At 39.2% G+C, this 27962-nt stretch overlaps 2 protein-coding genes and 1 long non-coding RNA gene across 13 annotated transcripts in view; 1 reads left to right on the forward strand and 2 right to left on the reverse strand.

The window, feature by feature from the left end:
• LOC131486769 (protein NPAT) overlaps positions 1-13408 on the reverse strand; it is a 51135-nt gene extending 37727 nt beyond the window's left edge. The window contains exon 1 of the mRNA XM_058686679.1: positions 13108-13408. Coding sequence (XP_058542662.1) covers positions 13108-13144 — 37 coding nt within the window. The 5' untranslated portion in view covers positions 13145-13408. The remainder of the gene's footprint in view (positions 1-13107) is intronic.
• A 119-nt stretch (positions 13409-13527) lies between these two features.
• Positions 13528-27962, forward strand: part of ATM (ATM serine/threonine kinase) — a 131349-nt gene continuing 116914 nt past the window's right edge. For 2 of the 11 annotated variants that reach the window (XR_009249437.1, XM_058686671.1), the window contains exons 1-7: positions 13528-13778; positions 14077-14223; positions 15768-15877; positions 19781-19876; positions 19959-20071; positions 21987-22132; positions 26246-26410. Coding sequence is in view for 10 of the 11 variants with exons in the window: in XM_058686671.1 (XP_058542654.1) it covers positions 19805-19876; positions 19959-20071; positions 21987-22132; positions 26246-26410 (496 nt within the window). In the remaining variant the exon portion in view is untranslated. Of the gene's footprint in view, positions 13783-14076; positions 14261-15767; positions 15878-19780; positions 19877-19958; positions 20072-21986; positions 22133-26245; positions 26411-27962 lie in introns of all 11 variants that reach the window. The other 9 variants (XM_058686661.1, XM_058686667.1, XM_058686669.1 and 6 more) reach the window with 8 other exon arrangements.
• Positions 22747-26689, reverse strand: LOC131486773 (uncharacterized). Its single transcript, XR_009249439.1, has 2 exons — positions 26632-26689; positions 22747-23114 (listed from the first exon to the last, which is right to left on the reverse strand). It is a non-coding gene; the product is annotated as an uncharacterized LOC131486773 (long non-coding RNA).

Genomic DNA, 27962 nt, shown 5'->3' on the forward strand with positions numbered 1-27962 from the left:
ACCTGTATTTAAAAGATAAATATTTTGGGGGTACATGGGTGGCTCAATCAGTTGAGCAACTGACTCCTGATTTTGGCTTGGGTCATGGTCCCATGTTTCATGGGTTTGAGCCCTGTGTCAGGCTCTGTGCTGACAGTCTGGAGCCTGCTTGGGATTTTCTCTCTCCCTCCTTCCCTCTGCCTCTCCTGCATGTACTCTTTTCAAAATAAATAAAAACTTAAAAAAAAGATAAAATATCTCAAACCAATACCCTATCCTTCCATTTTATAAACTAGAAGAAGAGCAAACTAAACCCAAAAGAAAGCAGAAGAAAGAAAATAGAGTAGAAAAAAAAAAATGAAACAGAATAACAAAAGAGACAAATCTATGAAACTAAAAGTTGATTCTCTGAAAAGACTAACAAAAATCAACAAATCTGTAATGAGACTGATAAAGAAGACTTAAATTCCTATATTTAGAAATGAAAAGGGGGGACATTACTATTAAATTACAGAAATAAACTGGATTATAAAGGGATACTATGAATAGTTGTATGTACTATGAACAATTTAGAGAGCCCAGGTAAAACAGATACTTCTTACAGAGACATTAAACGGACTCAAGAAAGAAGAGAAAATCTGAACAGACTTAAAACAAGTAAAGAGATTTAACTGTAATAAAGAATCTTTTCACAAAGAAAAGCCTAGGATCAAATGGCCTCACTGGTGAATTCTATCAAACACTGAAAAAATTTCACCAACTCTTTTAAAAAAAGTAATAGATAAATAAAAGAGAGATTTCCCAATTCAGATGCTAGTGGTAGTAATAATCTGATAATAAAACCAGACAATAACATCACAAGAAAACTACACACCAATATCCCCCATGAGAAAGCAGATGTAATAATTCTCAACATAATACTAACAAAATAAATTCAGTAACATTTAAAAATGATTATACGCCATGACAAAGTACAATTGTGCCAGAAATGCAAGACCAGTTCAATAAAACAAAAATAAATCCATGTAACACACGATATTAAATATCTAGTAGCCATTACCCTATATATTAATAAGGAACAAAACCATGTTATCTCATAAGATGCAGAAAAACCATGACAAATTCCAGTATCTTTTCATGATGCAAATATTAGGAATATAAGGGAATTTCTTCAACCTGATAAAGGCATCTATGAAAATCCCACAGGTAACATATCACATCTCAAGGGTGAAAGAGTCAAAGCTTCCCCCATAAGATCACAGACAAGATGATGCCTGCTCTTGCCATTTCAATGCAACACTGTACTAGAGGTTCTAGCTTGGGCAATTAAGAAAGAAAATAAAATAAAAAGCATCCAGATTGGAAAGGAAAAAAATCAAATATCCCCATTCGCAGATGATATGATGTCTTAAATAGGAAAATTTAAGGAATCCACGTACACAGAAAAACTATTCAAGTCAATAAATGACTTCAGTAAGGCTGCAGAATACATGATGAATATACAAAATTTAACTGCATTTCTATATATTTGCAATGAACAATGAATTTCAAAAATGAAATTAAAAAAAGTTTCATTTACAACAGCATCAAAAAGAATAAAACAGGAATAAGTTTAGCAAAAGAAGGAAATGATTATACTAAAAACTAAAATACCACTCAAAGATATTAAAGACTAAACAAATGGATAGATATATCTTGTTAATGGATTAGAAGCGTTAATATTATTGAGATGTCAATACTCTCAGACTCAACATAATCTCTATCAAAATTTTAGTTGTCTTTTGTGCAGAAATTCACAAACTGATCCTAACATCCATAATACAAGGGACACAGAGTAGTTAAAACAATCTTCAAGATGAAATAGCTGGTGGAGAAACACCCATTTCAAAATATACTACTATGTAATAGTAATCAAGCTAATATGTTACAGGCATAAGGATAGACACAGATCAATGGGACAGAATTCACAGTCCAGACATTTATGGTCAACTGATTTTCAGAAACAGCGCCGAGTCAACTCAATGGGGGAAATGGTCTTTTCAACAACTGGTGCTGGGAGAACTGGATACCCACATGCAAAAGAATGAAGTTGGACCCTCATGCCTCATACCAAATATAAAAATTAACTAAAAATAGATCAAAGATGTAAGTTTAAGAGCAAAACCCATAAAAGTCTTAGAACAAAACAGAGGTGTAAATATTTCTGACATCAGATCAGGTAATGGTTTCTTAGTTATGACATTTAAAGAACAAGCAACGAAAGAAAAAATTAGATGAAATGAATTTTACCAAAATTAAAAACAATTTGTGCTTTCAATGAAAAGACAATGGATGAAACGGAAGAAAATATGTGCAACTCATCTACCTGATAAGGAACTACAATCCAGAATTTATAAAGAACAAACCATTAAGCACACAAGAGGCTCAACTTCATTAGTAATTAGGAAGATTTAAAACCAAAACTACAATGAGATATACCAATTCATACCACTAGGATAGCCAGAATTCAGACAGTCGTGAATATTGGCAAAGATGTGATGAAACTGGAAATCTCATACATTGCTGGTAGGAATTTAAAGTAGTACAAAATCGTTAGAAAATTCCTTGTGAAGTTCTCAGAAATATTAAACATAGAATTACCAAATGACCAAGTGATTCTACTAAGGTATATATGTAAGAGAGCTGAAACAGTATGTCCAAACAAAACTTGTACATGAGTGCTCACAGCATTTTTCTTAATATCCAAAGAGTGGAAACAACTTAAATGTCCATCAGTGAATGGACAAAATGTGGAATATCCATACAATGGAACAGTATTCAGCCATGCAAAGTACTACTTCCACTTGCTGCAACATGGATGAATCCTGAAAACATTACGTTCCAGAAGTCAGGTACAAAAGATCACGTATTGTATACGGTAAAACCTTGGATTGCAGCAGTAGCTCACACATTGTATGCAGTAAAACCTTGGATAACTTGTTCTGCAAGTGTTCTGTAAGAGCAGTGAACATTTCTAATACAAAACTTTAACTTGATAAACCAGTGACGTCTCACAATGCTAGTAGTACATGACAATGAATGTCACGTGATCACAACTGAGTCAATGGTTCTCGAAATTCACTTTGAAATACAAGAGCTTTGGATTACAAGCATGTTTCCGAAATGAATTCTGCTCAACAAACCAAGGTTTTACTATAATTCCACTTATATAAAATGTCCAGAATAGGCAAATCCACAGAGACAAAAGGAAATTAGTGGTTGCTAGAGGATGGGGGGATGGGGCAAGTGGGAGTGACTGTTAACAGGTTTGGGGTTTCTTTCTGGGATGACGGAAACATTCTGGACTTAACATAGTGATGATGGTTGCACAACATTGTGAATATACTGAAAACCACTGAATTCTACATGTTGTGGTACATGAAACTCAAAGTAAAAATGTAATCCTTAATTCTTAACATGTTATATGAAGTTCTACTTGTTTTCCATCCCAATTTCTTCTTGAGACTTGTGTCATTCCATCTCTCTCAGACTAACTGGTCTCTCAATTGTGCAAATTCATGAATGTTCTGATATCAAGGCCATCGTAAATGTCATTCCTGTTGCTTGGGCAGCTTATCCTTTCTTAGTCTAGCTAATTCCAACTCATTTTTCAGGTCTAGGGTAACTACCACTTACTCAGAGACTCTTTTTTGGCATGTATTATACTCCTCTTATCAGATCCTTTTGTACTAGACTCATCTCAGTGCTGGTACAGTACTCAAGTATTTAACTACCAATGCAATTATTTAGGTCTCTTCCTAACTTTAAAATTATAAGGTTCTACTCTTCTCACCTGGAACTGTGTCTTTAACCAGGCCCTCCAAGTCAAAAAAGTAGCAAGAGTGTCTATGAAGTCATTATATATGAAGGTTATAAAAGGAAAGAGCCAGAAAACTGTCATCCCATTTTAGGAAATGGCCTAATTGGGATCTGGGAACCAACTCACCACTTTCTACTTACAGGTGATGAATCAGTTTTCCAACCTTTTGTTAACTAATGCTACAGGAAGAAACAAATAAATATACCAATAAAAACCCCAAAGATATGTCCTTTGGAGTATGGGAGGACATTTAGAAACAGAAGAAACCTTTTATCTCATATATTTCTACTTCAATATCTCTATCACTGAAGACGTGAAATCACCTCAAATAGGAAAGCAGATCAAGGATAAATGGCTATTTTTTACTTTTTTATTTTTTACAAATAAAGAGCTCAAATATAAACCCTTATAATTCTACAGCCAGCTGAGAAGTTATCATTTTTATGAAGGTTTGCTTTTTGAGTTACATTATTTGTAGTAAGTCAGCTGCTACTAGGATTTCATGAATACAGAAGTTTAAAATATGTTAAGAACCACTGGAGTCACTCTGGAATCAGGGCAGGTGGAGCTTTTTATATGCTTCAAAATTTAAACTGAAGATAAACAACTTCTTTCCATGGGAGAGTTTCAAAAGTTCTAATCACCCAGATGTATTCATAACCACTTGAGACTTCTAACAGGTGGTGGTGTGAAATCTAATTCCTTAAAGTGGATTTGCTTTTCTGCAGACCAAACATTCTCAAAAGAACAACATAGCCTTAAGGGGATGAAAATTGGTACAGAGGCAGCAAGGGAACAAAGAAAATACCACTGTTTTTATGCATAAGTCACAGATATACATACAATATGTATAAATAGTGTACTTGTGACATTAAAATATTTGGAAATGGGGGGGGGGTGGGAAGTCTAAAAATACTCCTTAAGGGTATGATAATGAAGTAAGGTTGAGAAGTACCTCCCTAAACACAATGTAGTAACAGAAGTAACCTTTCTCAGAATAATATGGTCACTTGTGGTAGCATATGCTGGCCAAGGAATGGTCACAGATCAGACAGTTATGGCTTATCATAAGACATTACACTTCAGTATACACTTCAGAAAAGGCTTTGTTAAAAGACTAAGTTACTTCTATAAAAAATGTTCAAAAATTACAATGCATCTTAAAATATCTAAGATATTTATCTTTGGCTCTTAGAAACATGTCAAAGTTTAGGCAATCTAGAGTTCCCACTTTAGATTAGATTTAATGTGTTCTGCTTTACTTTTTAAAAATGAAAACAGCCAAAGTTAATAAGCTAGTAGTGTAGAGAAAATGGAATACTAAAAATAACCCCTAAGAATGTAGGAAAAAATGGCACATTTTTTGGTTGGAAACAAATGAGACAAACAGAAAACAAATAGTGAGATAGTAAACTCAATTTAGCAACTACTTTTTGGTATTTACTCAAATGAAATGAAACTTACGTCCACACACAAACTTGTAAGCAAGGTTATAAACATTTTTTAAGTTTGTATAAGCTTTATAAAACTCAAATATGCATCAACTGGTGAACACAGCATATACATTAATAATACATATGTTGTTTACACATACACAATATTGTGTATGTAGCATACACATATACAATAAAATACAGCAAAAAAGAGGGATAGGCTGGATTTTCAGGAAGCTTTCTTTGGAGAAGGGTTTGTTAAAAATTGAACGAGTTCCTGAATAAATGGATAGCTAAATGAACAAATGAATAAAAATCTATGATCAAGGACGGTCTTTCAGTGTTTTCTGGCATTTAAAAGAAAAGCAGTTTATAGCACACATATATCCTCTAGGGGCCTCGCTTTCCACCAATGTATCATAGAGCAAGCAGTTGCTACTTTTCTGGGCCCTTGAGAAGATCAAATAAGATAATAAAATATGGGGTGTCTGGGTGGCTCAGTCACTTAAGTGTGCAACTCTTGATACTGGCTCAGGTTTTAAGATTGAGCCTTGTACTGGGCTTGGTACTGACAGTGCTGAGCCTGCTTGGGATTCTCACTCTCCCTCTCTCTTCTCTCTGCCACTCCCCCACTCGCTCACTCACTCACTCACTCACTCACACACATACCTACTCCCTCTCAAAACAAATTTTAAAAGAGTCCATTAAAAAAAGATGTTAAAAAAATATTTAATATGTCTGGCCCATAATCAGAGAAAACTAGTGATGTTTAAAGCTATGATGCATGTGTGCAGGAGTATGGGTACCTAATCCTGAAAATTCAGGCAGAATGGCTTACTTTATTTTATAGTCTGGTTTCCATCTCATAGCATTATCATCAGTTTACCAGAGAGGGACAAGAGACTTTTCAGCATCCTCCACATGACCCATTTTCTCATGTGTGGGGATGATTTTGTGCTTGTACAGACAATTTATGCCTTTCCTCAACTCTTATAATTCGAGTTATTAGTCATGACCATAGGATTAACAGTTTATATTGAAAGTGTTCCCAGGGATTCTGTTAGTTCCTTTGGCTTCTACTCAAATTTAACAGAGATTATTAGAATTAGTATTTGCGATTTCACCCAGCTTCAAATATTTTACAGACGCTTAACTCTTAGATCCTTTTATCATTCCAACAGATTTAAACTCCGAGATAAATATTCGTTTGGGAGCTTTTGTTTTGATAGAAAAACTACCAGAGCAACGTGATTTGAAACTGACTTCTAAATGAGATACTCTCTAGCAATCCAAGTATCTGACATGGTCATTATTCCACTGCAAAGCACAGTTTACCCCAGGGAATGTGCTCTCAGAGAAAATTAAAACGTAGCTGCCCACATCAAAGCCCATTAAGTCATGAGGTGGCCCTTCAGTAAGTGAGCTTCATTCTGCTGCTGGGCTGCAGGGCACTAGGAACCCTACCAGAGACACTGACGAGAGCCTCCTGCCTGCAGATTTCTTTATCCAGGAATCAAAGAATTTAGACCTGAGATGGACCTTGGGCTTCCTCAATCTGAAGAAGAAACTGGGCACAGACGACATTAAATGGTTTTTCCAAGATCTGTATCAGGTTACATAAAGAGTTAGGAAAAAACCCCAAATACCCACAGCATCCTAAAATCCCAGATTCTGAGTGGTCCTGAAGGTGGGGTCAATTATTCTAGACTGATGTGATTTGGACAGTGGAATCAGAATACCATCTGGGTTGATGACTGCTTCAGATGAAGTAAAAGGATTCTTCAGGGGCGCCTGGCTGGCTCCGCCAGCGATTCCTTGATCTCGTGTTGTTGAGTGACATGTTGGGTGTAGAGATTACTTAAAAATAAAATCTTAAGGGGCGCCTGGGTGGCTCAGTCGGTTAAGCGTCCGACTTCAGCTCAGGTCACGATCTTGCGGTCCGTGAGTTGGAGCCCTGCATCGGGCTCTGGGCTGATGGCTCAGAGCCTGGAGCCTGCTTCCGATTCTGTGTCTCCCTTTCTCTCTGCCCCTCCCCCGTTCATGCTCTGTCTCTCTCTGTCTCAAAAATAAATAAAACGTTAAAAAAAATTAAAAAAAAAATAAAAATAAAATCATAAGAAAAAAAACACACCAATTCTTTAAAAACAAAACAAAAAACATGCCCAACTTTGGGCGATCCAGATTGGACACTTTAGATTAGACTTGATGTATTTTGCTTTACTTTTGTCTTAAGACTTCCAAAACAATGTGGTAATTGTATTAAGTGCCTACTTCACCGTTTTGACTACTTCAAAGCTTACACATACATATATATACATACACCACACGCAGATGTATATGTATACACAAACACACACACACACACATATATATATATATATATAACCAGTTATTTGCTTACTAAAAGCTTACTTATCATCAAGTACTAGATCGTGACCAATTCTATTAGAATAATAGAAGTTGGGAATGCAAGCTGGTGCAGCCACTCTGGAAAACAGTATGGAGGTTCCTCAAAAAACTAAAAATAGAACTACCCTATGACCCAGCAGTTGCACTACTAGGCATTTATCCAAGGGATACAGGTGTGCTCTTTCGAAGGGACACGTGCACCCCCATGTTTATAGCAGCACTATTAACAATAGCCAAAGTATGGAAAGAGCCCAAATGTCCACCGAAGGATGAATGGATAAGGAAGATGTGGTGTGTATATATGTGTATATATACATATATATATACACATATATACACACACAATGGAGTAGTACTCGGCAATCAGAATGAAATCTTGACATTTGCAACTACATGAATGGAACTGGAGGGTATTATGCTAAGTGAAATTAAGTCAGAGAAAGATAAAAATCATATGACTTCACTCATATGAGGACTTAAAGAGACAAAACAGATGAGCATAAGGGAAGGAAAACAAAAATATAAAAACAGGGAGGGGGACAAAGCATGAGAGACTCATAAAAATGGAGAACAAACAGAGGGTTACTGGAGGGGTTATGGGAGGGGGGATGGGCTAAATGGGTAAAGGGCACTGAGGAACCTACTCCTGAAATCATTGTTGCACCAGACGCTAATTTGGATGTAAATTAAAAAAATTAAATAAAACAAAAACTCACAGAACTGAGAATGAGTGATTTCCACTGTATGTAAAATTTTCATTTAATAAAAAATTGTAAAAAAAAAAATAATAATAGTGGAAGTTTTAGGTATAAATTATTCCAAATGTCAAAATTTACAATGAAAATACAAAATAGGGGTCAAAGATCTTATTATAATACATATAATTACTCTTTAATTAACAGTGATTATTTTTTACTTCTAAAAACAACTTTTATGTAAACTTATTTTCAAAGATGTACAAAAGGTAAGAAAGCATGCCTGAGTTTCCTTTTTTCTTAATATAATACTGTCTTCAGCCTGCTTTTCAGTGGAGGGAGTAATGAGTAACAAAATAGACCAAAGGGGAAATATAACTAGAAAAGAGAAGGAAAGATAAAATCCTAATTATACCTAGAGTATTAAAATTTTAGACTCATGGCAAGAGTCGATCTTCTTTCATTCTATTTATGGAGAAAGAAAGAGAGGTGCCTCATGAAGAAAGCAAGAGATCTCAAACCCCCCGACTTGAAAATAACTCCTTCATATTTTTTTTAAAAACTGTTTTATTTCTGACAGGGAGAGACAGAATGCAAGCAGGGGAGGGGCAGAGAGGGAAACACAGAATCTAAAGCAGGCTCCTGGCTCTGAGCTGTCAGACAGAGCCCGTCACCGGGCTCGAACTCACCAACCATGAGATCGTGACCTGAGCCCAACCTGAGCTTAACTGACTGAACCACCCAGGTGCCCCAATCTCCGACACATAATACTTTTCCAGAAATTATCCAATTATTTAATGATTAATGATATTTTAAATATGTAAGTAATTCTGGGGCACCTGGGTGGCTCAGTCAGTTGAGCATCCGACTTCAGCTCAGATCATGATTTTACGGTCCGGGGATTCAGGTCCCGCATTGGGCTCTGTGCTGACAGCTCAGAGCCTGGAGCCTGCTTCGGATTCTGTGCCTCCCTCTCTCTCTGCCCCTCCCGACTCACGCGCTGTCTCTCTCTGCCTCTCAAAAATAAAGAAAACTAATAAAAAAAAATTAAAAAAAGAAAGTGATTCTTGGGAAGACTTAACTTACTGATGTAACTAGATTCACAAATAACAAAAGTTTCTGTCTATAAAGAAGTTACCTAAAAGGACCCAAAAGATATATATGCAAGTAACTGTAATACAAAGAAAAGGTAGTAACACAATAGGAGTTACTTCCTGAGGGGATGGGGCTAGAGAAAGTATTACTAGACTTGGGGAAAATTATGACTATCACAAAGATGTTGAGTCTCAAAGGATGGTTGGGGAATCCCCAACAAAGCTGATGAAAAGCATGTATGGAGAACATGCCCAGTTTGGAGGAAGCACAACGTATATGAAAGAGAACAGCTGGAGATACAACCGAAAAGACAGAATGAGTAAGGATCATAAAAAGCTGTAAATGTCAGCAATGACATATTATTAAGAATAAATAATATGAATAAACACAATCTGAATAAAAACAGAAAACATGGGTAAATGACGTCAGTAGGCAAAAAGAACTGTTACGATCACAGTTGAACGTTTGTAAATATTTATCAAGTATTTACAATGTCTTAGCTATATACAGGTGAATAGGATCAGTGGCTCTTGACCTTCCAGGAGTGTGTCAATTTTGGTTCTGTTTGCTTTCAATCTCTTCTTCCTCTTTCTCTGCTGCGAAAGATAGGAAACCTGACCCCACACAATGTTTCCTAGGCTCCAGGTCAGCTGGCTTCTAGCTGCATCCAAACAATGCGAAGCACTGGTGGGGGACTGGAGGGCAACTGGAAGAAGCCATATTGTTTTCTCTCACTTCTTCTTTACCTTGGCAGAATATCCTCTGTGACAACTGCTCCCTCACCAGACAAGTCTACCTTCCATCTTCCCCAGAGAGAACCCAGCCTCTGGATTGCTTCATCTCTCCTTGTCCTCCTGATTATCATAGTGGCTTCCTGCTGAGGCTACTCTGAGTCTGTTCACATAAGCTGCTTGTCTTCTTAGTTCTTCGATCACCAGTGTAACCAATTCTCTCATTAAATTCCTTCCCTTTAAATACTCACATTGGTTTTAAGTTTTCCTGAACGGACTCTGAATCATATAGAAAGGAACAAACCTATTGAGAAATCCGAAAACAGTTCTGGATCCTACACCCATAAAAATGCCCAACTGTACATAAATCTTTACAGACAGTTTTGGGGGGCTTCCAAGAACCCTCGAAGCTGGTCTTATTAATCTCTGATCAAAAATACCAAGGACAAAAAGGCAACTTTCAGTTTGGGAATATGAAAAACTACAGGTCGATGATGGTGATGGTTACAGAACAATGTAAATGTACTCAATGCCACAAAATCATACACTTAAAAATGGCTCAAGTGTTGTATATATTTATATTATGTACATTTCACAAACATAAGTAAACACGGCATTAGATGGAACATCAGGTGGGGTCTAGGAACAGTATTTGGGGGGCAGGAGGGGTACACGCGTAAGGGTAAAAGAAAAAAAACACAACCCTAATTATGTGAACTCTAAAGGGAGAACTTGTCTATTCTTAGCATTTAGTACAGTGTCCGATACTAAGCAAAGATTTGCTTAAAGAACATTATGAATAAAAGGAACCAACAAAAAGGGAGCTGCTGAAAAAGGTGCTTTGTACTGAAAGAAGAATCATAAGGAAATAATGAAACTATTACTATTTTAGGCTTCTATGCTTTGTAATTATGGATCACCAGGTGCTAACATAACTTCAAGATACATAATACTAAGTGAGAAGACTACGAATGGGTGTGGGTGGGGAGACCTTTTCTTTTGTATTACACTATACTCTTTTGCACAACTTTAAATTTTGGGAAGTGCATACGTTTTTCAACTTTTAGAATAGGAGGTGTAATGTGAATGCTTTAGGCAGACTTGTTCAGTAGTAAATATCAATAGCAAGACTATTTGAGAAGCCACTAAAGAAGTCCAAAAGAAGGCATGAGGGGCGGGCATATTAAGTAGGACTGGTGGCAATTAAAATGGAATGTGAATGACAAATAATTTTAGGAAAAGAAACAATTAATTTGGAGTTTTTATCCATTAAAAAAACTAGGAAGTCAAGCAGAGCAGATGGCTTGTGGAGAACACAAGTAGGTGTGGATTATTCCAGTTAGAAAATCATATTGCTTTAAGACCGGTTGTTTTTAGCTGGGGGTGATTTTGCTCTCCAGGGAACAAACTGGCAATATTTAGAGACATGTGTTAAAATGTCATAAGTGGGTGGGGGGTGGGACTGAGGTCTTACTGGCATCTATCCATACATGCCAGGTATCTAAACATCTCACAATGCACAGGACAGCTCCCCATAATAAATAATTATCTGGTGCCAAAAGTCAATAGCGAACAAGGTGAGAAACCCTGTTAAGGACTTCTATAGTTACATAAGATCCGGTGGATTAACCAAATTGCCAAAACTCAAAAATTCATAACCAAATGATACACCTTCAAGAAAAAACAAAGTATGTCAATATTATCTTCAACACTGGGAAAGTCTACTTTAGGTTATGAGGTTTACCATAAACCTCATAAATGTAACTAACAATTACAAGATAGCCAGCTTTTTCCTCACAGATAAAGATGGAGACTAACTACTGATAAGTTCTCATAAAGTGGACAAAACAGTAACCAAACATTAGCAAAAATACTAGTTTAAGCTTATGTCACTAGTTTCTCCAAAAACGGGCTGTGGAACCGTTAGTCTCTCCTGTTTCCTGCAAAATGTGCTCATCAAAAGCCCCGTGCACGAAGGCCTGTTTTTCTGGGCAGGGCTGAGTATTTAAAAAAGTAAGACTAATGGGATTTTCTAACAATAAGGTAACAGTAGCAACTACTGTGTACACGACGGGAAATTTCATCACAGATGTTTACCATTTACTTTCAGGGGTGTCGCGTATGAGGTCTGCAAACCACTGGCTCGGGATCTGAGGGTTTGAGCTTCCTACAGATCTGGTGCTCAGCAGCACGACCCTCTCCATTCTTTTGGGGACACACAACAACAAAACCCGTTTCCCACAGAAACAATACGCCCTGACAACAGGCCCGCTGAACCGACCGTCCTCAAATGGAGGAAAACACTAACCATCAGAGCTAGAAAACGTTCAACTGGAAGGCATTTCCTCTGCGAAATTGCTCGCCCGTCCTGTTTTAGAACATGCAGCTGGCATTTCAGACCTCGGTGCCGGACGACTAACTGCGGGGAGGGAGGGTGAGGGATGGGGAGGCAAGATCACCCCCGTTCGCCCCACATTCGTAGTTCTAAGGGCGAGGGACGAATAGGGCGTCGGGAAGGTCTTTCTGCACGACCGGGTGGCTCAGGGACGTCCTCATTTTTCCTAATTAGAACGTGGGTCCGTCCGTCTCGTCCACAAGGCTCCTTGCAGGGGTCCCAACGAAGCTTGCAGGCCCGGCTCCCCCTCCGAATCCGGGCCTCAGGTGTTCCGCCCGGGCTTCTCCTGGGCCCTCCCCTCGCCACGCAGCCTCCGGGGAGCGCAGCATCCACACAAAGAGGCTTAAGCGGTCCGAGAGCCCGGCTGGGGGAGAACGGCCGCCGGTCAGAACTTGCAAACGCGGAGGCAAAGCCCCAGAGCCTCCCCGCCCCGGGAGAACCTCTGGCCCCAAAGGTCGTTCCGTCCTGCTCTGCCTGGCCCAATAACTGTCCCTCCCGCGCCTGCACTCACCCAGAACCAGCCGCGCAATGTCCGAAGGTAACAGCATGACCGAAGCCGCAGCAGGAACCGCAATAGGAGACGAGACTCAGGTGAAAGCCCACACACCGACAGCTCCTGCGCCGCATCTCCCGGTTCCAGTGGCGGCACCGAACCCGCGGCAATTTGGCCCGCCTCTTTCGCCCCACGTCCGCCAATCGCTTCCGCCGGAGAAAGAAAGGCGCCGAAATGAAACCCGCCTCCGTTCCCGTCGGAACTGTCGTCACTTCCGTCCTCGCGTTAGGAGGGGTGGGGCTGAAGGCGGCGAGGAGGTGGGATGCAGGCGCCGGAGCCCAAGTCGGAGGGCGAGCGGAGAGCTCAAGTTCGCATGCCATTGGCCGGCGACGCGCAGGCGCGTTCGCTCAGACGAGCCGAATGTTTTGAGGGGAGCGAGGGCAGGAGGCGGAGAGCGTGCGGGGGTCGTCGCGCATGGGCAGACCGTGCCCGCTTCTGGGTCACTCTGACTTCTTCCTCCGGACACCCAGGCTGTGCGGGCACGCCGCGTTTGAACCGGAAGCGGGAATAGTGGGTGTCTACTCGGCTGGAGCCGCTGTGGACGCGGGGAAAGGCGAGTGGAGCGGGATTTAGGCTGCAGCCGCTGCCTCCGCTTTGGGAAATTGCACTCTGGCCGTTCGAGTGCAGCGGTAGGTTTGCGGCGAGCAGGCAGCGGCTTCTGCGTGGGGGTACTTGAGGGGCGTCCAAGCCATTCTGTGCCAGCCCCCTGATGGCCGGTGTACCCTGCTGCTTTCTAGAGGCGTATTATTCAGCGCTGCACTTTCTCCCGCTCTCTCTGCGATCCCGTAGCGGACTTAGCGGAGTTAATAGCCGGGACTCTTCTGCCAAATGCCGCGTTGAGTCCTGCGCGTCCCCTTTCTCTGTCCCCGTATGGACCAGCTGTAACTAAATGACTTGACTAATCATGCCCCCCCTCTTCTTTATTAGATGTGATCTACGAGCATCTGTTGAGGTTTAAACTAGATTGGCGTGCGTTGGAGCGCGGAGTGTGGAATTACTTTTGCTGGAGCTGGAATTCTGGCTGACATCTGCAACCGCGCTGTACAGTCTCCCTTGTGATTATTCTGGCCTGTGGTGAGCACTCAAGAGCGTTCGCTGTTGTTCTTGCAGGGTACCGAGAAGTTTTAGGCTTTTTTGTTTGTTTGTTTGTTTTGTTTTGTTTTGTTTTAAAGAGTGGCAGAGGGAGGGACAGTGAGGATCCCAGGCCGGCTCCAAGCTCAGCGCTGGGCTGGATCGAACGACCCTGGGATCATGACCTAAAAAGAAATCGAGAGCCCCATGCTCAAAGGATCGAGCCACCCGTGTGCCCCGCTGGACACAGGAAGTAAAAGGACCCTTAGAGCTCAGGGGGATAATCTGAAAGAGAACTGTGACGGCAGAGGAGCAAATGAGGTTGTGTGGTAAGACCTCCAATTGTTCAGTTGCCACTGAACCCGGAGGGGTATGGTAGGGGCCTTGCAGACAAGGGGAAATGCATGTAAAGGCATAAAGTGTGGAAGGTTTCTGAAGCTCAAGAGTGAGGTCTGGCGTGGATTGAAAGATGTGGGCATTTTCAGCATGGTGGGGTCTTAGGGATGGATAAGACAACCCTGGGAGAGCATAGGTTGAGAAGTAAGGACACAAAGATCCTCTTGCAGGTGTGGGTGGAAGAAGAACCAGCAAAAAAGATTAAGGAAACAAAGGGAATAATGATAATTGCTAGCAATGGTTGGGCATTTGCTGTGTTCCAGGCACTGTGTTAAACACGCTCGTGCACCCTTACAAAACCTTTGAAGTAGGCACCCTTACAATACCTTTGGTATTGTTTTTTATTTTATCGTTGACAGAACTGACGTTAGAGGAAATAGCTATCTTGCTCAGGCTTATACAGTTTGTAAATGGCAGGATGAGGATTTGAACCAGTATAATCTAAGTACAGAGCCCACACTATTACACCGGGAAAGAATGGCATGCCAAGGGCAGAATTGTATGCGGGAAGATGGGGTGTAGGTATCATTGTCAAATTCTGTAAAGGGACCAACTTGGTGGAGATCTAAAAAGGGACATTGGATTTGCCATTTCAGAGGCTGTTGCTTAGGAAATGTGTATTGTTTAACTGCATGTTGGTAGTGGAATGTAGATAGTTCTGGATGAATGTATTAATCAAATTCTACCTGATCTGTTGACTCTTTTGCTGTAGCTGACTGCTTTGTAGTTCTTTGGTTTTCTTTCACTTCCTCCAACATACCTGCACTTTTCCATTTTAAGACCTTTTGGTGATACTAGTCTCTGCTGCAATGTTGGCCCTCTAGCTGTTTCATTGATTGGCACCCGTTCAGATCTTGGCTTTGTTGTAACCTCTGCTGGGATGTGTTCCCTGGCTCCTTATCAAAAGTGATCTTCTCCATTGTTATTGTATATTGTGTTTCCTTTGAGTCATATATCAGTTTGGAATTATACATTTATTTTTCAGTGTACTCGTTTGTCGTCACTCTCCCTCACCACTTCTGACTCCACAAGGGTAGGATTTGTGTCTCTTACCCGTAACATAGTACCTCGAACACAGTTGTTGCTCAGTAAATGCTGCATGTATCAGTGATTGAACATTTCCTGATTGGACTGTTGTGTTTTCTTGAAAGTAATCCATTTTTGGGAAACGGAAGAGAGAAAAATAGAAGGAAGCCAGCAGAAAAATCACAGCTTTAAAAAAGAAAATTTGAGGGCTACATCTTCCTGGAAGTGTCACGTGGTCAGTAAACATGTGATTTTTTTTTTTTTACATTACAAACAACACGTTTAGTATATCTAGAAATAAATGTGCCTACGTTTATGGTTCTTTGGATATTGCTAAGGTGTTTTCATTGGTTACAATCCCAGTTTTGTTTTCCATATTGACTCACTCCAAGAGGGTTTTAAGCTAAGAGTGAGTAAGAAGGGGGAAGAGTCCTAGATAAAATTGTGAGGAATGGAAATGAAAATAGCATGAACATGAAAATAATAGTTGTTTTCCCCGAGAAGTTTACGACCAAACAAATAAGACTGTCAAGTAAATACAATCTGTAATCCACAGCAGTGTAGAGGAGGTTGTACTAGGGATAAGAGTCAGAACAACCAATGAATAAAAATGAAGAAGTGACTTAGACTTTTCTACCAGTGCAATAGGTAGGCTCATTAGGTAGTGTGCCTTCACTGGATGTTAAAAGAGTGTTGAAATAATTTTGTAGGAGAGATTTCTTTGTACGAAGATTGGATGTGTTCTCTCAGTTCCGGATTTAAGATCCTGTGAGTGAAATAGCAGCAGGGAAACATACTTGATCTTTAAAGAATGAGTAGAATTTATGTGAATGCATGGGTAAAAGACACCCCCCCCCCCCCTTGCCTCTTGAGATAGGTAATACACAAAAAAAGGTACATATTTTCTTTGTAAATATTTATAGTGTAACAAAGATGAAGCTTCTTTGTAAAGTGACTCACAATTAATGACACAAAATGCTTTTCTTATATGAGTTCTTTTAAAGGTCATCAGAGGTAGGCTTGATTATGTTCAAAAACCTAAGAGGAGAGCTACAGCAATGGCATTCAAGCCCAGTAAGATGTAGTTGATTTTTGACTTTTGCAAGGGATATCTCTGTAGTATTTTTTTTTAAATTTTTTTAACATTTTATTTATTTTTGAGAGACAGACAGAGACAGAGCATGAGCAGGGGAGGGGCAGAGAGAGAGAGGGAGACACAGAATCCAAATCAAGCTCCAGGCTCTGAGCTGTCAGCACAGCTAAGCATCTGACTTCAGCTCAGGTCATGATCTCACTGTCTGTGAGTTCAAGCCCCACATCAGGCTCTGTGCTGACAGCTCAGAGCCTGGAGCCTACTTGAGATTATGTGTCTCCCTCTCTCTCTGCCCCAACCCCACTCATGCTCTGTCTCTCTCTCAAAAATAAATAAACGTTAAAAACAATTTTTTTTTTTTAAGTGAGAACCATCAAGCCAGTTGAGACTTAAGTGCTAGGCAAGGTTTGCCAGCTCTGATAACCTCCTAGCTATCAATTCCAGAGCACAGCAAATTAAACTTTTGGCTCAACAAATGACACATCGCTACATATAAGAAAGGGTGCTGCTGTTAAAGTGTTAAATCCTTGGGTGCCCTTTTCCTTGTTCTTGACCTGTCTGTCTTCTGTTTATCTTTTACGTTTTAATAGAAATATCATATACATGGAAAATCCGATAGATTCCACCAAAAGTCTGCTAGAACTGATACATGAATTTAGCAAAGTTGCAGGATACAAAGTCAATGTACAGAAATCAGTTGCATTCTTATACTCTAATAATGAAGCAACAGAAAGACAAATAAAGAAACTGATCCCATTCACAATTGTACCAAAAAGCATAAAATACCTAGGGATAAATCTAACCAAAGATGTAAAAGATCTGTATGCTGAAAACTATAGAATGCTTATGAAGGAAATTGAAGAAGATATAAAGAAATGGAAAAACATTCCGTGCTCATGGATTGGAAGAATAAATATTGTCAAAATGTCGATACTACCTAAAGCTATCTACACATTCAATGCAATCCCAATCAAAATTGCACCAGCATTCTTCTCGAAACTAGAACAAGGAATCCTAAAATTCATATAGAACCGCAAAAGGCCCCGAAGAGCCAAAGTAATTTTGAAGAAGAAGACCAAAGCAGGAGGCATCCCAATCCCAGACTTTAGCCTCTACTACAAAGCTGTCATCATCAAGACAGCATGGTATTGGCGCAAAAACAGATACACAGACCAATGGAATAGAATAGAAACCCCAGAACTAGACCCACAAACGTATGGCCAACTCATCTTTGACAAAGCAGGAAGGAACATCCAATGGAAAAAAGTCTCTTTAACAAATGGTGCTGGGAGAACTGAACAGCAACATGCAGAAGATTGAAACTAGACTACTTTCTCACACCATTCACAAAAATAAACTCAAAATGGATAAAGGACCTGAATGTGAGACAGGAAACCATCAAAACCCTAGAGGAGAAAGCAGGAAAAGACCTCTCTGACCTCAGCCGTAGCAATCTCTTACTCGACACATCCCCAAAGGCAAGGGAATTAAAAGCAAAAATGAACTACTGGGACCTTATGAAGATAAAAAGCTTCTGCACAGCAAAGGAAACAACCAACAAAACTAAAAGGCAACCAACAGAATGGGAAAAGATATTTGCAAATGACATATCAGACAAAGGGCTAGTATCCAAAATCTATAAAGAGCTCACCAAACTCCACACCCGAAAAACAAATAACCCAGTGAAGAAATGGGCAGAAAACATGAATAGACACTTCTCTAAAGAAGACATCCGGATGGCCAACAGGCACATGAAAAGATGCTCAACATCGCTCCTCATCAGGGAAATACAAATCAAAACCACACTCAGATATCACCTCACGCCAGTCAGAGTGGCCAAAATGAACAAATCAGGAGACTATAGATGCTGGCGAGGATGTGGAGACACGGGAACCCTCTTGCACTGTTGGTGGGAATGCAAATTGGTGCAGCCACTCTGGAAAACAGTGTGGAGGTTCCTCAGAAAATTAAAAATAGACCTACCCTATGACCCAGCAATAGCACTGCTAGGAATTTACCCAAGGGATACAGGAGTACTGATGCATTGTGGCACTTGTACCCCAATGTTTATAGCAGCACTCTCAACAATAGCCAAATGATGGAAAGAGCCTAAATGTCCATCAACTGGTGAATGGATAAAGAAATTGTGGTTTATATACACAATGGAGTACTACGTGGCAACAAGAAAGAACAAAATATGGCCTTTTGTAGCAACGTGGATGGAACTGGAGAGTGTGATGTTAAGTGAAATAAGCCATACAGAGAAAGACAGATATCATATGTTTTCACTCTTATGTGGATCCTGAGAAACTTAACAGAAACCCATGGGGGAGGGGAAGGGAAAAAAAAAAAAAAAGAGGTTAGAGTGGGAGAGAGCCAAAGCATAAGAGACTCTTAAAAACAACAAACTGAGGGTTGATGGGGGGTGGGAGGGAGGGGAGGGAGGGTGATGGGTATTGTTGAGGGCACCTTTTGGGATGAGCACTGGGTGTTGTATGGAAACCAATTTGACAATAAATTTCATATATTGAAAAAAAAAAAATAGAAGTATCATGTCTCCTAGAAAAGGTCTCAGGGACGCCTGGGTGGCTCAGTTGGCTAAGTGTCTGACTTCAGCTCAGGTCATGATCTTGCAGTTCCTGAGTTCGAGCCCCATGTTGGCTTCTGTGCTGACAGCTCAGATCCTGAATCCTGCTTCGGATTCTATGTCTCCCTCTCTCTGCCCCTCCCCTGCTCACGCTCTGTCTCTGTCTCTTAAACATAAATAAAACCATTAACAAAAAAATTAAAAAAAAAAAAAGAAAAGTTCTCAGAACAATAAATTACATGTTTTCTATTTTTATCCCACTGCTGCACACAAATTTACATGTTTGAAGCTTTGTTTTGATATATTTTAAGAAAATCTCAGTTGAACATGGAAACGTTAAGGAAAACCACTGTATGTTTGAGCACAGTATATCTCTAGTTGTGTAGTTTGACCTGCCTATGTATTAATACCACAATCCGAAGGTCTAAAGTAATTTTGCATGTATGTATTTTTTACAGTGACGTTTTCTGAAATTCTGAACCATGAGTCTAGCACTTAACGATCTGCTTATTTGCTGTCGTCAATTGGAACACGATAGAGCTACAGAACGAAGGGTAGTAAATTCCTGAAATTTTATATTTCCTTGTAGCAGGTGTGTGATTGGCAACCCATTACCATGTTCTTCTTCATTTTCAGAAAGAAGTTGAGAAATTTAAGCGCCTTATCCGGGATCCTGAAACTGTTCAACACTTAGATCGGCATTCAGATTCCAAACAAGGGAAATACTTGAATTGGGATGCTGTTTTTAGGTATTCCATTCTAATTTCATTTTAGCGTCTTTAGTTTTTGCTTTCATTTTTATTTGTTGTGGTATTTTTGTGTATGTAGGTGTTACTTTGCTCCCTATATACAATTGTGCTTCGTATATAAAATTGGTGCTTAACATTCATCTGAAACATAAGTTTTAAAGGATGTTCATGTAGAAAAAGTTACATTTTTTAAGTCATTTGATCAATAAAAGGTCTTAGACATATCTCACTCAAGATTAGAGAAAATTCTGGGGTGCCTGGGTGGCTCAGTATGTCGAGCGTCTGTTTCTCGGTTTCAGCTCAGGTCATGATCTCACACTTCATGAATTCGAGCCCCATGTCAGGCTCTGCGCTATGCAGATTTAGTTGATTTTTGACTTTGGCAAAATCCTCTTTCTTTGCTATTTCCTACTTGGTGCTTTCTCTCTCTAGAAAATAAATAAATAAATAAATAAATAAATAAATAAATAAATAAAGGAAGGAAGGAAGGAAGGAAGGAAGGAATGAAAAGATTAGAGAAAATTCCTTTCATACTAGTTAGTTCAAAAGTCTTAATTTCTAATTCGAGAAAAAAATTAAGTTATAAAAAGTACTTTATTATTTTTGCATCTTTTAAAGCTTGTTTATTTATTTTGAGAGAAAGAGAGAGAGCATGCAGGAGGGTGAGGGACAGAGAGAAAGGGAGAGGGAGAGAATTCCAGGCAGGCTTTGCACTGTCAGTGCTTGTGGAGTTTGACACCCAGGCTTGAACCCACAAACTGTGAGATCATGACCTGAGCTGAAACCAAGGGCCGGATGTTCAGCTGACTGAGTCCCACCCGCACCCCTGTTATTTTTACATCTATATTGCTGTAAGTAACTGCCATATGTTAAATTTTAACAATAACAAACAAAATTCAGGATTCAGGCATTGGAAAGACAGAATTGATTAGTGGACTGGAGTGGCAGACAGAATTGATGCTTTTTTACATTAAAATATAATTTTTAACTGTGAAGTCTGTAACTAGAAATAGATTGTAAGACTTAGGGCACATGAGTGAAATATTTTAAATTAATAGAGAATACTGGGAAACATGAAACAACATTTTCAGTCAAGGAAGTTGTTAGTATTTAGAAAGAACACTTTTATTTTTACTGCGTATTTGGTACTGGAATGACTTACAGATTTCAGTGCAGATAACATGAAAAATACATGCTTCTCTTCCTCTGGTTAGTTTATTTCAAATACCACAACTATAGTTATTATCTAAAGATGACTTTTGCGTAAACTGTTCAGATCGGTCAGAGATGCACTTGGCACTTTCAGCTAATCATGAATATTTTCTAGGCCGCCTTTAATTCCAAAGGTAGAAGTGTTACCAACTGCTTAGGAAAGGTGTGGGTTGTACAGAATAACAGGCAATAAAGAATCAAGAGCCCTAAAACAATTGTAAGCTTTTAATAATAAGGTGAAAAAGCAAGCAGGAAAGCAACAGAAAATCACGGAGGCTCCAGATCCAGACCAGACTTTAAGCGGGTGTGGTGGGGCTTAGGCCTTGAAAGAGAAAATTGTTTTATTTAGCTGGTACATCGATGGCACATTGTGGCTTGTTCTCTGTATAATGGCATAAGGACTTTTTAGAATTGTTGCAATAATTTTTTTTTTTTTAATGTTTATTTTTGAGAGAGACAGTGTGAGTGGCGGGGGGGTGGGGGGCATGCGCAGAGAGAGTTGGAGACATAGAATCCGAAGCGGGCTCCAGGCTCTGAGCTGTCAGCACAGAGCCTGATGTGGGGCTCGAATTCACAAGCTATGAGATCATGACCCAAGCCGCAGTCAGCCGTCCAACCAACTTAGCCACCCAGGCGCCCTGAACTGTTGTAATAATTTAAGCATTTAATGAGTTTTCTGAAATTCTACTTTGTTTTCTTGAAGATTTTTACAGAAATATGTTCAAAAAGAAACAGAATGTCTGAGAACAGCAAAAGCAGGTGTATCAGCCTCAACACAAGCCACCAGGCAGAAAAAGATGCAAGAAATTAGTAGTCTGGTCAAATACTTCATCAAATGTGCAAATAAAAGTAAGTGCTGTTGTTAGTTGTAACGAGCTGGTTTATTAAGAGTTACTTTGCCTGAGTCTGGTTGTAATGTGTTGAGGTAATAGTTGATGCTAACTCTAATCTCTAGTACATATCATGGTTTTTAATACTATAGATTTAACTATTTGGATGAATTTATGCAAGCATGGAATGGTAGTGCCTGGATTGAAAGATTAAAAATTACTATTCCAGCTGCCCGTTCTTCTTCTTGGACCCCCTCTATTTGTTCTTAGCCCTTAGGTGGCCTTAATGATGAACATAACCTTTTGAGGCTTTTTTTTTTTTTTTTTTTTTTTTGCTATCTTTGAATAGCTTTAATAGTAGTAAAAACTTGTCTCCCTTTGTTATTTATTGCTTCTGCCTTCTCAGGTAATGAAGACACATCCCAATAAATTCTTTCAAAATGGTATCCTTTGAGGTATTTGAAGTTAGCCATGACATTTTCTCTGAGGCTTTTTCTCTAAGCTAAACAGATAAACTTCCTTCAGCTCGTATGACCTAGTATTTGTGTCAGTCTCTTCTGAATTTTCTTCAATTTAATTCTCTCTCAAAGTGTGGGACTCAATTATAGGTATGTTCTGATTGGTACAGAGCAGTGCAGGACTCGTATATCTTTTATTCTATACTTGTAACTCATTTTGAGATCACAGTGGCTTTCTTGGCAGTCAAAACCCACTCTTGTAACTATAACTGTGCCTTCTATTGATTAAAAAAGAAAATAACTGTGATTTTTTTGCTTCTGTTGAGCCACATATTTCCATTTTGAACTGATGCGGTGAATGCTTTAAAGAGTTCATATTTTTGAATCAAAACACAGGATCCTTGTAGGCTCATGTAAAGAAATGGGCTTCATACAATCCTGAAAGCTAGAAGCAGAAATGTTTGTGTACAGACTCTTCGGCTTAAACTCTGTTCACTCTTCAAAGATGTGGCTTTGTTGGGAATGCAAGCTGGTGCAGCCACTCTGGAAAACAGAATGGAGGTTCCTTAAAAAACTAAAAATAGAACTACCCTACGACCCAGCAGTTGCACTACTAGGCATTTATCCAAGGGATACAGGTGTGCTGTTTCGAAGGGACACGTGCACCCCAGTGTTTACAGCAGCACTATCAACAATAGCCAAAGTATGAAAAGAGCCCAGATGTCCACCGAAGGATGAATGGATAAAGAAGATGTGATGTATATATATATATACATATATATATATGTGTATATGTATATATATATACACACATACGCAATGGAGTAGTACTCGGCAATCAAAAAGAATGAAATCTTGCCATTTGCAACAATGTGGATGGAACTAGAGGGTATTATGCTAAGTGAAATTCGAGAAAGACAAAAATCATACGACTTCACTCATATGAGGACTTGAAGAGACAAAACAGATGAGCATAAGGGAAGGGAAACAAAAATAATATAAAAACAGGGAGGGGGACAAAACAGAAGAGACTCATAAATATAGAGAACAAACTGAGGGTTACTGGAGGGGTTGTGGGAGGGGGGATGGGCTAAATGGGTTAAAGGGCACTAAGGAATCTACTCCTAAATCGTTGCACTATGTGCTAACTAATTTGGATGTAAACTGAAAACAATTAAAAATAAATTTTAAAAAATGTGGCTTTGCGATACCAAGTTTAGTTTAAGAATCAGAAAAGCCATTGAGTCACTGTATATTGGACACCTGAAAGAAATATGACACTGTAGGCTATCTTGGAGTTAAAATAAGGAACTTAGTAAAATAAAAAGAATCAGAAAAGGCCAGTGTTGGTAAACGTTATTGAGTAGAAGGATACAGATGGTTAGCAAATGATATTTTAGAATGGTGGTATGAGACTTGAGTCTAAAAAGTGGTGGTTTAGGAGAAATTTATTTTTCCAGCTCTGAGATGCCAGTTGTGTGGATAGGGGCAAGCCCATGTCAGGGACTCCAGCATGGACAGAGGAAAGCTACACTGAAATACTCTGCACCTGCTTTTGCCCTGTAGGATAGCCCTGCATTTATTAAAATTTGATTTCTTGGCTACTGACATTGGGTTCTTATTAGATTTTAATCTGTACTTAGAGAGTAAGGAGAGAACGATACCCAAGCCCATTTGTAACCCCTCAGAAAACTTTGCAGCATGTAATTTTGCATTAGAGTGAAAAGACCTTCAGTCACAAAATTAACAGTGGACATCACATTTGAAAATGTGTGGAAGTATCAATATTTTGTTTATAGGAAAGAGTAGATAAAATTATCAATATAAGATCATTTAAATGGTTGAAAAGTGGTTGTTTTCATTTGAAGCTTCCTTTTCTTTCAGGTTTAACTTTGAATTTTTTTAAAATGTTTATTTATTTTTGAAGGGGAGAGATGGGGGGTTTGAGTGAGGGACGGGTAGAGAGAGAGGAAGTCACAGAATCTGAAACAGGCCCCAGGTTCCGAGCTGTCACCACAGAGCCTGATGCGGAGCTCGAACTCGTGACCTCATGTGCCCTGAGATCAAGACCTGATCTGAAGTCTGATGCTTAACTGATTGAGCCACCCAGGTGCTCCAGTTTCAGGTTTAACTTTGTAACTTAAATGTCTTTAACCTCAGAACAAAGGTAGGGTGTTACTATTATGTCATCTCACTTCTTTGTGTTTTTCAAAGAGGTGAGAGAATTGATGGGAATTGAAACACATGTGCAGACTTTGCCAGACTTAGCACTGGTATTCAAAGTGTGACGAAAGAAACAGATTGAAAAAAGACAGTTGGGAAGGAACCAATAAGCATTTGTTCATTCTTTTATGTAGGCATTTATCTGCTTCTGCACAAAGCACATTTGTAAAATGTTAAGTTCTGTGAGGTTCCTTAAATCCTTTTCAGCCAACTTAGTTGTCCTCTGGAGGCAGATTTTTATAGAAAAGAATGTCAGCATAATTCTTGAGGCCTTTCTCAAATTTGGCAGAGGAAGGAAATATGTTGGGACTAAGACCATGGGGAATGTGATTTCATCCTGACATTAATTTATGCGGTTAATAAATGTTTACTAAGCAAACACTATTTAGGACAGTTGCTGGGTTGTGTTGCAATATAGAGATTAATTCCTTAGGAATGTTATAATATAACAGACGTTATGGATAAGAAAATGTTACAAGGACCATAAGAGAAAGATACACAGGGTGTTAAAGCAGAGGATCGTGGGATTGTGCATTTCATGATTGGCCAGAGATGCCTAAAATTGTAATAGAGGCCACAAATGAAAATAGTACTCCGATTATGTCAGTGTGTATTTATTTACTGTAGTTTGATGGTTGTCACCATATGAAAATGCTGAACTAGAATATGATCAGATACATATGATTTGTGACCTGCTGATAGCTTATAACAAAAAAAATGTTAATGTGTGGTTTTAAGATTGTTAATGTTGAAATAGGATAAAATTTTAGCTGCAACATCAGTGTGATTTGCTGAAAATAAGAAACAGTTTTTAAATATCCTTTTGTTAAGAGTATATCCTTTAGTACTGAATTTTTGGGACCTCTAGTAAATAAAAGAGGAAATATTACTGCCTTACATACTTATATGCCATACATGCTGTTGTAGGATTTGAAAGTAATTTGATTTTTAGTGTAAATGTCTTCCTTACAATCTCAAGTTATTCTAATGAATTCGTTCTTTTTAAAAAGTACCAAGAAACGTTGGATCATTTTAGGTCTAATTCCAGAAGTTGTGAATTATTAAGGATAGGATGAATGATTGTTTTTGCTATATATTCCCATAGAGATCAGCAAACTTCTTTTGTCAAGGGACCAGACTATAAACGTTTTTGACTTTTCAGGCTCTCTAGTCTGTCTCAGTTATTGAGCTCTGCTGTTGTGGCATAAAAGTAGCTGTAGACAATACATAAATGAATGGATGTGGCTGTGGCCCTGTAAAGCTTTATTTCCCAAAACAGGCAGCTGGCTGCATTTTGCCCACGGGCCATAGTTTGCTGCTCCCTGCTCTGTGAGAAAGAGGTTAATAGTAATTTCCCACATGGAATTATTTATATAGTTGTACTTCCAGGTGTTCTTATTTGTCTTAAGATTTATACGTTTTTATTTACTTGCTTGTTTATTTTTAAATAGGAGCACCCAGACTAAAATGTCAAGAACTCTTGAATTATGTCATGGATACGGTGAAAGATTCGTTTAATGGTACTGTTTATGGAGCCGACTGCAGCAACATACTGCTCAAGGATATTCTTTCAGTGAGAAAATACTGGTGTGAAATAACTCAGCAACAGTGGCTAGGTATGTTTTGAAGTTTGTTATTTTTGAATTTTTTCTGTGAAATGAAATGTCACTAAAAGGCTGGTCGGAATCTGTATCCCCCAAATGACCTGGCCGTTTCACAGTGTCCTGGTAAAATGAAATGGTTACAGAATCCAACACCTAGTTTCATTTTTTTAAGGACTTCTGAAGTTATTGTCTCTATCATAGATAAGGAGTTACAGAATTGAAAGAAGCCATACCGGTCCTCAAGAACTTGACAGGCCAGTGGCAGGAAAAAACCAAGTAAACCAAAAATTCTAACACACTATGACATAGATATGTTTGGAAGCCGTGACTTCACAGATCAATGACACCCAAACCCCACCATGATTAAAGTACAAAGAAGAAAACCAGTAGGGAGAGGTGTTGTAGAAGTGAAAGCAACAGAGTTTCAGGTTGGAAGGGGGATGACATTTTAAGTGTGGTGGAAATGATAAAACACAGAAGAATCCATTGGATTAGGCTTGTAGCAGGTCACTTGTAAGGTAGCGCACATCACGAATAGCACAGGATGTACAGGCCCCAGTGACTACAAGATGAGGAGAGTGGGTGCCAGGGAGGAATCGAGTGTTTTTGACAGCCTGTAGGTGAAAGTTAGTAGAGACCACAAAGGAAGGAAGTTAGGGTCAGAGACTGAAACATTTGAGTTTATTGATTTCAGAGGTGGAGCATTTCCGTTGCTGAGTGGGTTCAATGGGTGAGAATGGGATTTGGCTTTAGTGAAGCCACTCTAAGCCATGTCAGAGTCGTCTAATACAACTACCTCTGAAAATCTAAAAGCTCAGTATTTTTCATTGTAAGTATTCAAGATAAATTTTGCTGACTACCTGAAAAGATGTTTGTCTGTATTATTTGTCGTCAGTTTCTCGTTTCAAAATGAGATACATGTGGATGGTAAAACTATGACCTGATCAGTGCTCTGCATTATACTCTACTGTTCCCACATGAAGGAAAGCCTTCTGAGCTGCTGTATTAATTTCTTAGATGTCATCTGGGGCCTCTGTTGTTGTTCTGGACATAAGGGAGTCTGTGTCCCAAATCCGACCCTCAACAAGTCTTATAGAGAATAGGCTAGTGATATCCAGGATACTGTGACACCTCTCTATGACCAAAGTGGTCCATCCTAAGTATTCAGAGGGTTTGTGTATCTTAGATTATTACATGTAACCACAGGTCTCACTGAAACAAAGGTGGTCCTTCCTGTAGCATCCTAAGTATGGTTCCGTCATCTGGCATGTTCTCTGAAATGCTCTTTTTATTTTTAAGCATACTACTTTCACTTCTCACCATCTGCCCCTTGGTTGAATTGTTTTTCTAGTTAGCTCCCTCCTCTGATGAGAACTTGCTTCTCTAATGAGGACTTGGCTCAAGAAGTGAAGTTGATGTTCAGAACCCATCTTTAGTAGTGATGTTGATGGAGCCCATGGTTAAGGATGAGACTTTTTAGAGGGAGAGTTTTGAGGAGATGAGAAGATGGCCTGAAGCCAGCCAGCATTTTCATACAAAGTTTGGAATCCGTTTGTTGATTTCT

This window comes from Neofelis nebulosa, chromosome 10, assembly GCF_028018385.1.
Source record: "Neofelis nebulosa isolate mNeoNeb1 chromosome 10, mNeoNeb1.pri, whole genome shotgun sequence".
Taxonomy (NCBI): domain Eukaryota; kingdom Metazoa; phylum Chordata; class Mammalia; order Carnivora; family Felidae; genus Neofelis; species Neofelis nebulosa.